Source organism: Bos taurus, chromosome 2, assembly GCF_002263795.3.
Source record: "Bos taurus isolate L1 Dominette 01449 registration number 42190680 breed Hereford chromosome 2, ARS-UCD2.0, whole genome shotgun sequence".
Taxonomy (NCBI): Eukaryota; Metazoa; Chordata; class Mammalia; order Artiodactyla; family Bovidae; genus Bos; species Bos taurus.
The window spans coordinates 65,565,211-65,577,303 of record NC_037329.1 but is presented as its reverse complement, the minus strand read 5'-3'; the positions used below and the strand labels follow the sequence as shown (position 1 = coordinate 65,577,303).

The 12,093-nt window shown below is 33.5% G+C and overlaps 1 protein-coding gene across 1 annotated transcript in view; it reads right to left on the bottom strand.

Moving 5' to 3' along the window:
• Window positions 1-7,310: 7,310 nt before the first annotated feature.
• Window positions 7,311-12,093, bottom strand: part of ACTR3 (actin related protein 3) — a 47,408-nt gene continuing 42,625 nt past the window's right edge. The window contains 2 exon segments of the mRNA NM_174226.2: window positions 7,311-8,537; window positions 9,912-9,995. Coding sequence (NP_776651.1) covers window positions 8,442-8,537; window positions 9,912-9,995 — 180 coding nt within the window. The 3' untranslated portion in view covers window positions 7,311-8,441.

Here is a 12,093-nt window from a genome sequence, read left to right as displayed (position 1 = left end):
AGCACACAGCCCCTGGTCTCAGAACACCATAAATTCCCAGTTCTTGTAATTTTATGATGTCAGTTAAAAAAAAAAAAGTTGAGATTTTCTGTTGCAAAGGACTAACCAATGTCCAGAAAAGGGTATACATACCTTGAATATATTCTGGAATATAAAACTGAGATCACAATCCTGAGGCCAAAGCACAGTACCTCAGATCAGACTAAAACAGGAAGAGCAATGGGCCAAACCAATTCATGCTGTTTCACCCAACATTCAGTTTGATGGATAAAATACCCCACCGCAAGGAACTCTTGATCACACATTGCTAAATGGAGGTAATTTTTAATTTTTTTTTCTAAGAAACCTTAATTTACCCTTTATATATTAACCTTAAAAAACTTAAGTTGGTGGGTGTCTCAAGTCTGCATGTATTCAAGACAATTAACAAATCATGTCTTTGTAACATGAGATGTAACGAATCTTAGACTTCTTTGACTTTGCAATTAACTTGGCATTTCTCCAATGATCTACATCACTAAAGAGAAATTGAACAAAGCCTAACCTTAAAGAGTCTCAGGTAGCAAATACCACTTCTGTTTTGCTATTATAGTCCCTGCATCTTGAACAGTACTTAGTATACAGAATGTTCCTAACAAATACTGCAGAATAAATCACACTCTGAACGATGAAACAGCCTAAGGAATATTTCATTTTTAAAAGCCATGCTGAAAATGGCATCCTTTAAATGGGAAAGTGAATGTTTTTGGTATAACTCAGATCCAAACTGCTCTTGACAGCAGCAAATCTAAATGAAATATATTCATTAATGGAGAAGAGAGAGATATCTAGTGGATGGATTCAAAGACTAAACTCAAAAGCTACCTCTGCCACTCCTTCCATCTGTTAAATGTCTTTTAAATCATGTGTCTTCTTTGTGAAATAGGTAAAAACAAGTAGTACCTTCAATTTCAATAATATAAAAATGCTAAAGATTAAGTGTAGTCTCCTACGTGGGGTTTAAGAAGTCGTATCTTTCTCCTTGGGGAAAAAGTACTTAAAACCATTTAATTCATTCTTCCAATGCCCTAAGAAATAATGTCCAGAGTTGTTACTTTCATTTTATAAAGGTGGAAAAGAAAATTAGGTAGGAAAATAGTACTGTTCAGATCAAATAACCATATATGTATTTTTTTAGATATATCAATGACAGATGAATTCAGACATACAACTCAAATGCAATCCAAATGTGGAATCATTAGCAAATCCTTGAAGTTATTAAAATATATACCTAAAGTGTTGAACTACTTTTTCAATGAACCATCTTACAAAAGATGAATTTTAAAGACAGCTATAAATGTATATGTAAATTTTTAATTTGTGCCAAATTTGTGACCTATTTTTAAAACAGATATCCCCCTGCCTGCATTGTAAGTATTCTTTTAAATTACTGGATCAAAACAGTGACAAGATCAGAAATATCATTTCCACAAGTCCTTTTTGAACCAGATCTTTTTTCCAAGAAATATCTGAGCACTTCCCACATGCCATGATAACTTCCTAACATTATCATAAACTTCACTTTTTATTTGTAGTCTAAAAATGCATTCTCTGTTTCTAAAACCAGTTCAGGTACTAATTAATAAAAAAAGTTATGCCACTGACAAATTTAAATTTCAGTATTAGTGAGAGCTGAAATATGGTACATAAATTTAGCATTTTAGAGATACATGGCTAAAATGTGTAAGAGCTCAAATATGCCATTTCACCTATATTGGGACAGTTTAAGATTCCAAAGCTTGTTCTGTATATGAGGTGTCCTTTACTTTCTTTTTAAAGACCATTGCCTCTTAACATCTAATTCAGTCTCAAATAGACATCCTGAGTTTTAGGCTCTTGCTATTCATTCAGCCCTCTGGCCTGGTAACTATGGGCATCATGCACGACTTGGTAGACATTAAGTCATTTAACACCTTCCTCTTATAAACAGCATCTAGCATAAGAATGCTGGTATGAGCTCTCCCAAGAGAATGATGAGTCTGAGAGGCTAAGCAATGTTGCCAAATAAATTTTGGAAAACAAAATCATATGCTATTCAATATAAACAAGTATCATTCCCAACAAGTCCTATTCTGCGACTATTAAAGTGGTCTCACACAATGTGTTTCCTCATCTATAAAGTGAGTTTAAGTAGACCAAACTCTGAAAATTCCCCAGTGATACTGATGTCAATTTGGGTGTGATATCAACCTTAACTGCATCAACTTTTAAGTCAGTCAGTGTTTGAAGGAGACACCTTCTCATCTTATGCCCCACTCTTCAAACTTGTCTACAATCACTTGCTCTCTCTCTGCCCAACTACTAACCGTTTCACAGGCTGTTTCTTCTATAACTAAAAACATCTTCCCCATCTACTCTCCAACTACCAAAATCTTATTCTTCTTTCAGGATCTCAGGAAAGACCAGTAGTATTTCAATACAAAGTGAAGTACTTCTCTGTGAAGTACTTCTATCATCTCATGAATATATGTGACATCTCAGCTAAGCATCATGGCACCAAAAACAAGTCTCAGATTTTTTTACTGCCCAGCCTTCTAAACAATGGATTCTTAAGAATTTGTTTGGGAATGATACCATGTATGGCCAATAAGAGAAAGACTGTGTGGTTCTAATTCCAGTATTAACTTTCTAATAAAACTCCAAGAGATTAACAGCCTACCATACCACTGACTTATTAATTGAAAATGGAGGCAATTTTGAAGTCATCACCTCTAAATCAATTGGTTTAAAATGAAATTTGAACAAAACAATCATAACTGATCAATAAAAACCAGAGCTAGAAATCAGGAGTTTTTTTACTGTTGATATTGAATGTTACAAAACATTTCAGGGCATTTCAATTAGCCTTGTACAATGCAATGATTTTCAGAGACATGGTCATTTACATCAGAGATTTCAAAATGATCAAAGACCTAGTTAAGGAACTACTGAAGATCTACTTCAGAAAATTTGATCATTTAAATAATTCCCCACTGTTTTGTGTAAAGTATCACTGTTTTATTTTTAAGGCAAAAACTACTGGCATTAAAAAACATTAATAATTCAGTCTTAAGTTTTCTGATACAGATATTTTTTTAAGGAAAAAAGCTATATACTCAAGTAACTCAAACTGTTAATTTCAGTGAAAAATGGCTTTTATTCATTCATCTATCAGACACAGCCACCTAACCACCACACTGTGCCAGACAATACCGTAAGGCCCTAGAAAGAGTATATGGATAAGACAAACCCTACTTTGAGATTTCACTTTTGTCAACTATTGTTGGGTAACATTTATCAGTATTTTAAGAATCTCAGGCACACATAAAATACTAATTTTAAACCATAAAGTGTTGAAAGTGTTAGTCACTCAGTAGTGTCCTACTCTTTGTGACCCCATGGACTGTAGCCCACCAGGCTTCTCTGTCCACAAATTCTCCAGGCTAGGATACTGGAGTGGGTAGCCAGCCATTCCCTTCTCCAGAGGATCTTCTCATTCCAGGGATCAAATTGGGTCTCCTGCATTGAAGGCAGATTGTTTCCCTTCTGAGCCATCAGGGAAGCTAATTTTAAACCACAGCCGCACTTATATTGGGCTTCCCAGGTGGGGTTATTGGTAAAGAACCTGCCTGCCAATGCAAGAGACTAAGACACAGGTTTGATCCCTGGGTGAGGAAGATCCTCTGGAGAAGTAAATGGCAACCAGCTCTAGTATTCTTGCCTGGAGAGTCCCAAGGACCGAGAAGCCTGGTGGGTTACAATCCATAGGATCACAAAGAGTCGGATAGGACTGAAGTGACTTAGCACACTTATATTGTGTATGTATTTTCCACTTCACCTGAGTTTTCTCCCTAAAACCCACTACCACCACCACCATCTTTACGAAAAGAAATTCTAAGTTAACATGATGTTTTGCAAAACTCAGGGCAAAATATTCCTCACTCCTCTGAGAGCATCTTTACTAATACATTAGCCTCTGAGCTCAGGGCAGATGTTCTATTCACCCTCATGCAGTGCCTGAATCACAGTATGTAGTCAAGAAGTGCCCATGAGATTAGAGGCCCCAGATTTGATGCACTACATAGAGTATAAATGAGTTGTAATGTCTGAATAAAACTGAAACTATTTTGACTCAGCATCTTAGCTTTAAATGTAATACATAAAAATCACCAAAAGTGAAGAAACACTGGAAAACAGTATAAGAATAATAATTTGCTAAATCAAAATAAAGAATACTTTTCTTCTTCCATTTTTAATTTCCTTATTTTCTTCTTTCAGGTTTTTTTCCCCCAATTGCCACTTTTTCTAAATCATTCATTTCTATTTTTGTTTTTTTTTTACTGTGCCTGTGACACTGGAACAATGTTAAAGTAATTCTAAATTCAAATAGGTGTTATTTCCTTTCAGCTCCAAGTTAAAAATGTATCAGTTAAACTGGGTTATGGCATAGAGAATATCAAAGACAACCATAGATTTTAACTTGTTTTTGTTAAGGTTCTACCAAGACCAAGCAGGTTATAAAGAAAACTCTGGAATGCTGGGGGAAAATGTGGAAGAGAGATGAACACTTATATAGTACTATGGTGTTATTAACAATGAGTCGCAGAAATCCGTTTCCACTAATGTCTAAAAACTTTTCATACTCACAAGCAGATCTAAATATTGTTGCTTAAGGTTAGCTTAGATGTGATATGGAACTAATTATAAAAATAAATTTTTATTTTCTGAATTTGCTGTGAAAGTTCCTTATAAACTCTCAATAACAACTCTGCCCCAGGCCAACTATATAGAGTAAGTGTTATTACACAGAAACATATTCTAAAAGACAGGATTCCAATATGAATGAGAGAATGCTTCACTCCTAGAGTTGGCACATATTTTGGTTTGTATGTTAGCTAATATATTTAGTCCCTGTTAACCGAAGCTGAGATTCTTGGTGTTAACAGTTAAAGAAGAGACTGCCAAGGGCTATCCAAGGTACTCAAGGTTACTGAAGATGAATTACAAAATATCAGGGAGTACGGGGTCACAAGAGTCAGAGATGGGATGGTAAGAAAATCACAAATTCACTGGATTTCACTAGTGACAGAAAGTCCAGTATTTATAACAGCACTCTTTACAATGACACAAATAAGCTTTTACATTACAAATAATTTCCTCAACATTGTTACAAGTACTCTAGTACCACCTTCAGGGTTATCTGAAAGTTTTTATTCATATAGACATATTCTCTAGGACTTCTCTAGAAATTAAGTAAAGAATAGAGAACATAATAGCCTATTATCCACACAGTTCATTTTATTTCTGAAGGTATTTCTAGAAACTGCAAGAACAATTTATTTCCATTTTTTAAAGTAGCTTTGAAAACAAACCAAAAAATGTATATTAAGGGACCTGAATATATTAACTGCCTTATCTCTTATCAAAAAGGAAGATCGATCAGAACAGGATGATTACTTGCAGTATACATCTTTTAGAGATTTTAAGGGTAAGCTGTACTTACCAAAGAGTAAACATCATATTAGAGAGAGCCATCATCTATTTTATTTCTGTCTGTTAGTATTTCCAATTGATTAAAAGTCCTGCCTATCAAAAAAGAGACCTTTAAAAACATCTTTACTACCACAAACAGATTAGTCTCACAACTCATAAAAACTGCATTGTTAATCCAGGTAACACTGTGCTGTGATATGCTTAGTCGCTCAATTGTGTCCAACTCTTTGCAACCCCGTGGACTGCAGCCTGCCAGGTTCCTCTGTCCATGGGGATTCTCCAGGCAAGAATATTGGAGTGGCTTGTCATGCCTTCTTCCAGGAGATCTTTCCAACCCAGATCTCCCACATTGCGGGGAGATTCTTTACTATCTGAGCCACCAGGGAAGCCCAAGAATACTGGAGTGGATAGCCTATCCCCTCTCCAGGGGATCTTCCTGGCCCAGGAATCAAACCAGGGTCTCCCGCATGTAGGCGATTCTTTACCAGCTGAGCTACCAGGGAAGCTCCCAGATAACACTACTATCTTATATATAAATTGAATTAAGGTCGAGCAAGTTCAAACAATATGTCCATGATTATATAATTTTTTTTTTCATGTTTTAACAATAACAACAATAATAAAAGTTGAAGGACTTGTATTATCAATCTGTAGAACTAGAATAAAAATTTCAACAATTGGCTTTAGGCTTCAGTCTGGTGTTTTTCCAATGTAACATGCTTATGCAGTCTCTTATACTGGTGTTATAGGTTTTAATCACCTTGGCCAACCTCTATACATATACAACCAAGGGTGCTTTAAATTAATGATATACAATGACAGGAGAGATGTAAAGGACGTAAGACCACTGTTTCTATCATATTATATACCAGGAAACATATAGGAAAGGCTAGAGACTTCTTGTTTCCCCAAGTAAGTTTAAGCTTAAAATAAAATTTCTGACCCTCAAGTTTATTTATTTACTATTCAATCATCTCAGATGGAAAAGACAGTTATGACAATACTAATAATAATACTGTATTGGGCCAGGTGGATAAAATCTTTAATGCTTATTAATTTAGTTCTGTATCAAAAGATCTTTGAAAAAGCAAAGTGCAGAACAGTATATATAGTAAGCTCTTATTTCTGTAAAACAAGGGAGCTATATTCATTCCTATATGCACAGAAAATTACAAGGACATAAAAGACATTCTAAGAGTGTAATGATGAGAAAAAATGAGGCTAGGGTAGGAAAGAAATCTTTCATTATGTACTCTTTGGTACTACTTGAACAGTTTTTTTTTTTTTTAACAATGTTCATGAAATACTTTTTCAAATAAAACAAGATCTTTGATCCTGACAGGATTACCATTTTACAACATACAGTATGTTCCTGACTGCCACACTCAAAAGAATTAAGATTCACATAAATGATTAATATAATTTTAAACATCCATATTCACTCTAAATAAAAACTAAAGTTTACTCCTCAAATCTATATTAAAGACAAAAACACTTTAACTGTTCTTAGATTTTTGGACAGAAGTATATATTAATATTAATCCTGTGTGGTTTTTCATGGTTAATGAAGTTCAAGTGTTCACTGGTATTACTGCTTAAGTTCTAAAAGCCTACAAAACATCTCTCATTTTAGTCTTCTATAAATAACTGGCAAAATTTCAAGTTCACAAGAAATTTTCTACCACATATATAGAGAGATTTCAATGAATTCTACTATTTCAACAGAAATAAAAAGCATATAAATATATAAACACAAAGTAGAACGACACTGCTTCTAAAAAAAAAACATTAGAAAAGGTAATTCAGTTTTAATTTATTTTCATCACTTGTTCTTCATGATCCAGATTATTTTAAAATGTAATGAAAATTAACTTTCCATGATATGTCAGGGACTGGCACTAAAAAAATTTTTGGACTGCAAATGAGTTATACAAATGAAAATATCAAATGGAGATCCAGTTATCAAAATGAAAGCACTCAACATATTAAAAGTTCACAATTATTTGTTTAGAGCACATAAAAAAGTCAGCTCACTAACCAACTGTTGAGATTTTAAAGAACTATTGCAGAGGTTTGAAGAAAATAGATTTATTAGTTAACTTATAAAGATTAAAGAGCTTAAAACAAGTATTAAAAAGAAATTTGTGCCTTTATTAGAATGGTGTTAGGCTTTAAATATACCAATTTGGGTAATCAAATTATTCATTTTTTAATAAGAAATGACACTACAGAACTGCAATACTGGTCCAACAGTCTTGTCTTTACTTTTCCTTTAAAGCGAGAAAACAGAATGCAAGTAATCAGAAAGCACTAGCAGGCATCAGTTAATCCAAGACACTAGCTTCTTAGTTCCAAAAGCACTTGCAAAGAAAACCATTGGGGGGCACAGGAGGGTGGAAGCACTTCATAATAACTGGAATCCCATGAGTGTGTGTGTACGCCAAGTCTCACAGGCTATTTTTTGTATTTATCCTTTACTTGGTCACTTTTTTATTTTTACCCTCAAATACTAGTTTTTCTTTGACTTTTTTTCCTCAAAGTATAAAAAGTATGAAATATAAACAAGCTCTTGCATTGCACACACTTCAAAGTGTACAATTCAAGCATTATAGAGCTATCTACATACTGATAAATCCCATCAAATCTTGGATAATTCAATAATATACAAAATACCAGGGCACAGAAAGAACTAAAACCCACTTCTTTTGATACACGTAAGATTCAAATATTCAATCTAAAGAAAAACACTTAATCATTTTGGCTCTCCTCTACATTCGCATGTTGATATACTTATTAAAATATTCCTGTATAATTAATGTTTGGTCTTATTATTTCAAGTCAGGTTCAAAACCAGCCATCCAGACAAAACAGGTAATCAGAAAGACTATTTCTTCCCCACCTCCCTAACCCCAATAACTATGAAGCCAATTTTACGACATGACTCCAAACACTGGATTGTGACGACAAATGCTAGGTCCAATTTCTTCATAATCCTTTTTGGTGTGGCATACTTGGTAGAACTCAGGCTGAAAATAAAAACAGATTTTTGGAAAGGTCAAAAATGTACCACTTTAAATCCAAAACGTTTATCAGTCCATTTATGGTAGCTGAACAAAGCTTTGAAATTCCAACTGTGACTCAAAATCAGCTACAAGTCTATAACCAAAACTGAAAAGGAGCATTTGACAAAAGTCTCTCCAATCCCTCTCCTCAACGTTTGTTTCTCCTGGAATTTTTCAATTTTGAAAAAATTGAATGGAATGGAAGGCTAAATCTCAAATGCCCAACTATTCTGTTGTGGCTTTCCCACACTGTACAGTGAATCAAGAAAAGCAGCAGCATTCATGTAAGTTACAGATGATGTATTCCAGGTCATGCTCCAAAAACTTCTAGATGAACTTGCTTTCCTCACTGAAGGTCTGGTATAGACAGACTATTCCATAGTCTATTACCTCATTTCTCCAAGGAGAAAGTTACACACTCAACTAGGTGATAGAGACAGCACAAATGAAGACAATTCAAATTAAGGAAGAAAATAACTTTTACCTCTTATTTTTAAATGCTTTTATTGAAATCCAAGGTTGTATGGTTTTCAATAATTCAAATAAAAGTTCTTACATTTTATTTTATATTGTGTACTGTAGGATAAAGCTAAAAAAGTTAAGTCACTCAGTCGTGTACAACTCTTTGCGACATCATGGACTGCAGCCCACGAGGCTCCTCTGTCCATGGATTTTCCAGGCAAGGATACTGGAGTGGGTTGCCGTTTCCTTCTCCAGGTACTACAGGATAGAGCACCACTACTTACGAGGTGAAGGATGTTAAAATTTAAAGTATCTTTTAAAGGGACTTTAAGATGTTTTGGTTTGGGAGAGGTATCTTATTAATTCCCCTGACTCAAGTTTAGAACATCATACTTTTTATGTGGTAACTTAATATTTTAAAATATTTGCACAGAAAAAACAATGACCTTCTGATACCTGTATTACTACAGAGTTAAGCCTGTGCTCTGCAACAAAAGAAGCTACCACAATGAGAAATCTGCACACTGCAATGAAGAACAGCCTCCAGTTGCTGAAACTAGAAAAAGCCCACGTGCAGCAATGAAGATTCAGCACATCCAAAAAAAAAATATGTTAAATAAATTTTAAAAAGAACTGCTCACTCAAAAAATGTCTAGCAAGAACAACAACAAAAAAAATACCCCAAAAACCAGTAAGTCCAAATAAATTCCACTTTTCAAAAATACTATGTTTATTTGTGTTCAATTTTAAAACTTTCCTGTGCAATATTACATAAAAATTTAAGAAATTTCTCTTGTTCTTCTAAATTGTTTAAGTTGATAAATTACTTTATCTTTAAAACAAAAAGGTCAAATTTTAAAGCTTCATTTCACTTACTGTGGAAGCCAGCATAGATCCTCCAAACCAAACTGCGTATCGTTGCATGTGATGTGTAATGACTTGTACATCAATAGGTTTTGGCTATAAAAGATGTAGTAAGATCAGTTCAACGGTAAACTCATATAACAATTCTTGTATTATTTAACCTTAGTTGTACATACTCAAAAATAAACAAATAAAAAAGATGTGAGGTGGGGGTGTACATAGAGCAAAACAATGTAACAGAAACAAATTAAGCTAATTTTATTATTTTTAAAAAAAATATAACCACAGTAAAGTAAGGGAAACGAACTAATCCAGGTAACCCATGAACACAGTATTAGGACTACGCCCTCAAGGTTAAGCTAAAAACTAAGCAAACACTGAACTCTCATTAGTCGGTCTATTTCTCACAGTGGCATGGATCAATAACTCTAAAATGACTACATATGTATTCCAGGACTGAGCAAACAACAAACATAAGGCTGGTTTCTCACCATCAGAGAAGAGCATTACAAATATAGGAAGGTATAAGGCTAGAATGAACCTTACAGTATTCTGGAACTTCTATTATCAGTATGAATCTGTAGTTTTTAGTTTAAACAGAGAACTAGATTTATATGCACACACACACACACAAACACACACACTACATCTGACTGCCAACAAGGCCTAGATGCACTGACCCCTCAGTAACAACTGAATATATATCTAGTGTCCAAATCCTGGTTTCTTTTAATTGAAGTACAGTTGGTTTACAATATTGTGTTAGTTCTTGGAATTTGGAATTCCAAAACATAATTCCAAATAATGGAATTTGCAAAATACCACTTGGCAACTATCACAGCAATAACTAAATATGATGTTATAAGCAGTGGCTGAGACTTTGATGAAAAACAAGTCAGTTATACATAATCTGAAAGTATCATCCTATAAGATTCTTATTAAATATAAAGGAAAAAATAATAACTTTATAATAGAGACACCTGACACACTTAACCAGGTGATCCAAGTTAACATATAAAACAAATCATGCGTTTGGCAATGCAATGCAGTAAAAAGAATACAATATCACTTCTGTACTATTACTGCAAAAAATGCATTATCTGAACCCAATCATAAGAAAACATCAGACAAACCCAAACTGAGAAACAGCTTGCAAAATAAATTTCCTGTTGTCTTCAAAAATATTAAAATTATAAAAGACAAAAAAAAATGAGTATTTTTTCCAGATAAGAGGGAAATGAAACCAAATTCAAACATATGATCTTGGACTGACTCCTAGACCAGAAAAAAAAAAAAAAAAATATATATATATATATATATATTATTTTTATATATATATTTTGATTTTGATAATTGTAATGGCCTGTTTTTAGGAAATACACACTAACGTTTAGGGGTAATAGGCTATATTTGCAACTCACTCTCAAATAGTTCAGGAAGATACATGTATACATACATATATTTATAAAAATAGAAAAATAAAGCAAATATGCTAAAATTTAGAAATCTAGGAGACGAATATATAGGAATTCCACTAGAATTTGCCAACAGTTTCAAAGTATGAAATTATTTTGGAATAAAAAAAATTTTTAATTTATGTATCACAAAAAGATACGGCTTTTTGTTACTATAAAAAAGCTATTTGACTGTCATTTAAAATTGGATTGACAGAAAAAAAAGCCAGATTTAAATACAGATATATAAAGATGTTATAAAGATCCATAAAAATAACTACTGAATAAAATAAAAGGGAAGGTGGAGTACTCCAGTATGTATGATTTTTCCTATATTATTAGATATGTTAGCATAGTGCTAATATCACTGAGAGGAAAAAAAAAATCAGTTCTTATTTAGAAATGTGTAAGAAGCATAAAAATATTTTAACATTTTCATTTAGCTGCAATGAGTCATTACAAACTAAACCACCACTTTTTACTGTACTCCAAGGAATAGTTTAAAGATAATCAAAATTTAGGGGCTGAAAGTCAGCTATCATGCAATTCTTCAAACAGCAGTAAAGCAGAGTGTTGTATCTACTGCTTTCAAGTAATTCTGGGTGACTGGTAGTCTCGGATGAAGCCCTCATTCTTGGTAATTTTCCAAGCTGCATAAATGTGTTTTACTTAGTAACATATCTTCTGAATCAATGTTTTGCTTCAATATCCCACAATATCCCATAATGAAAATGAAACAA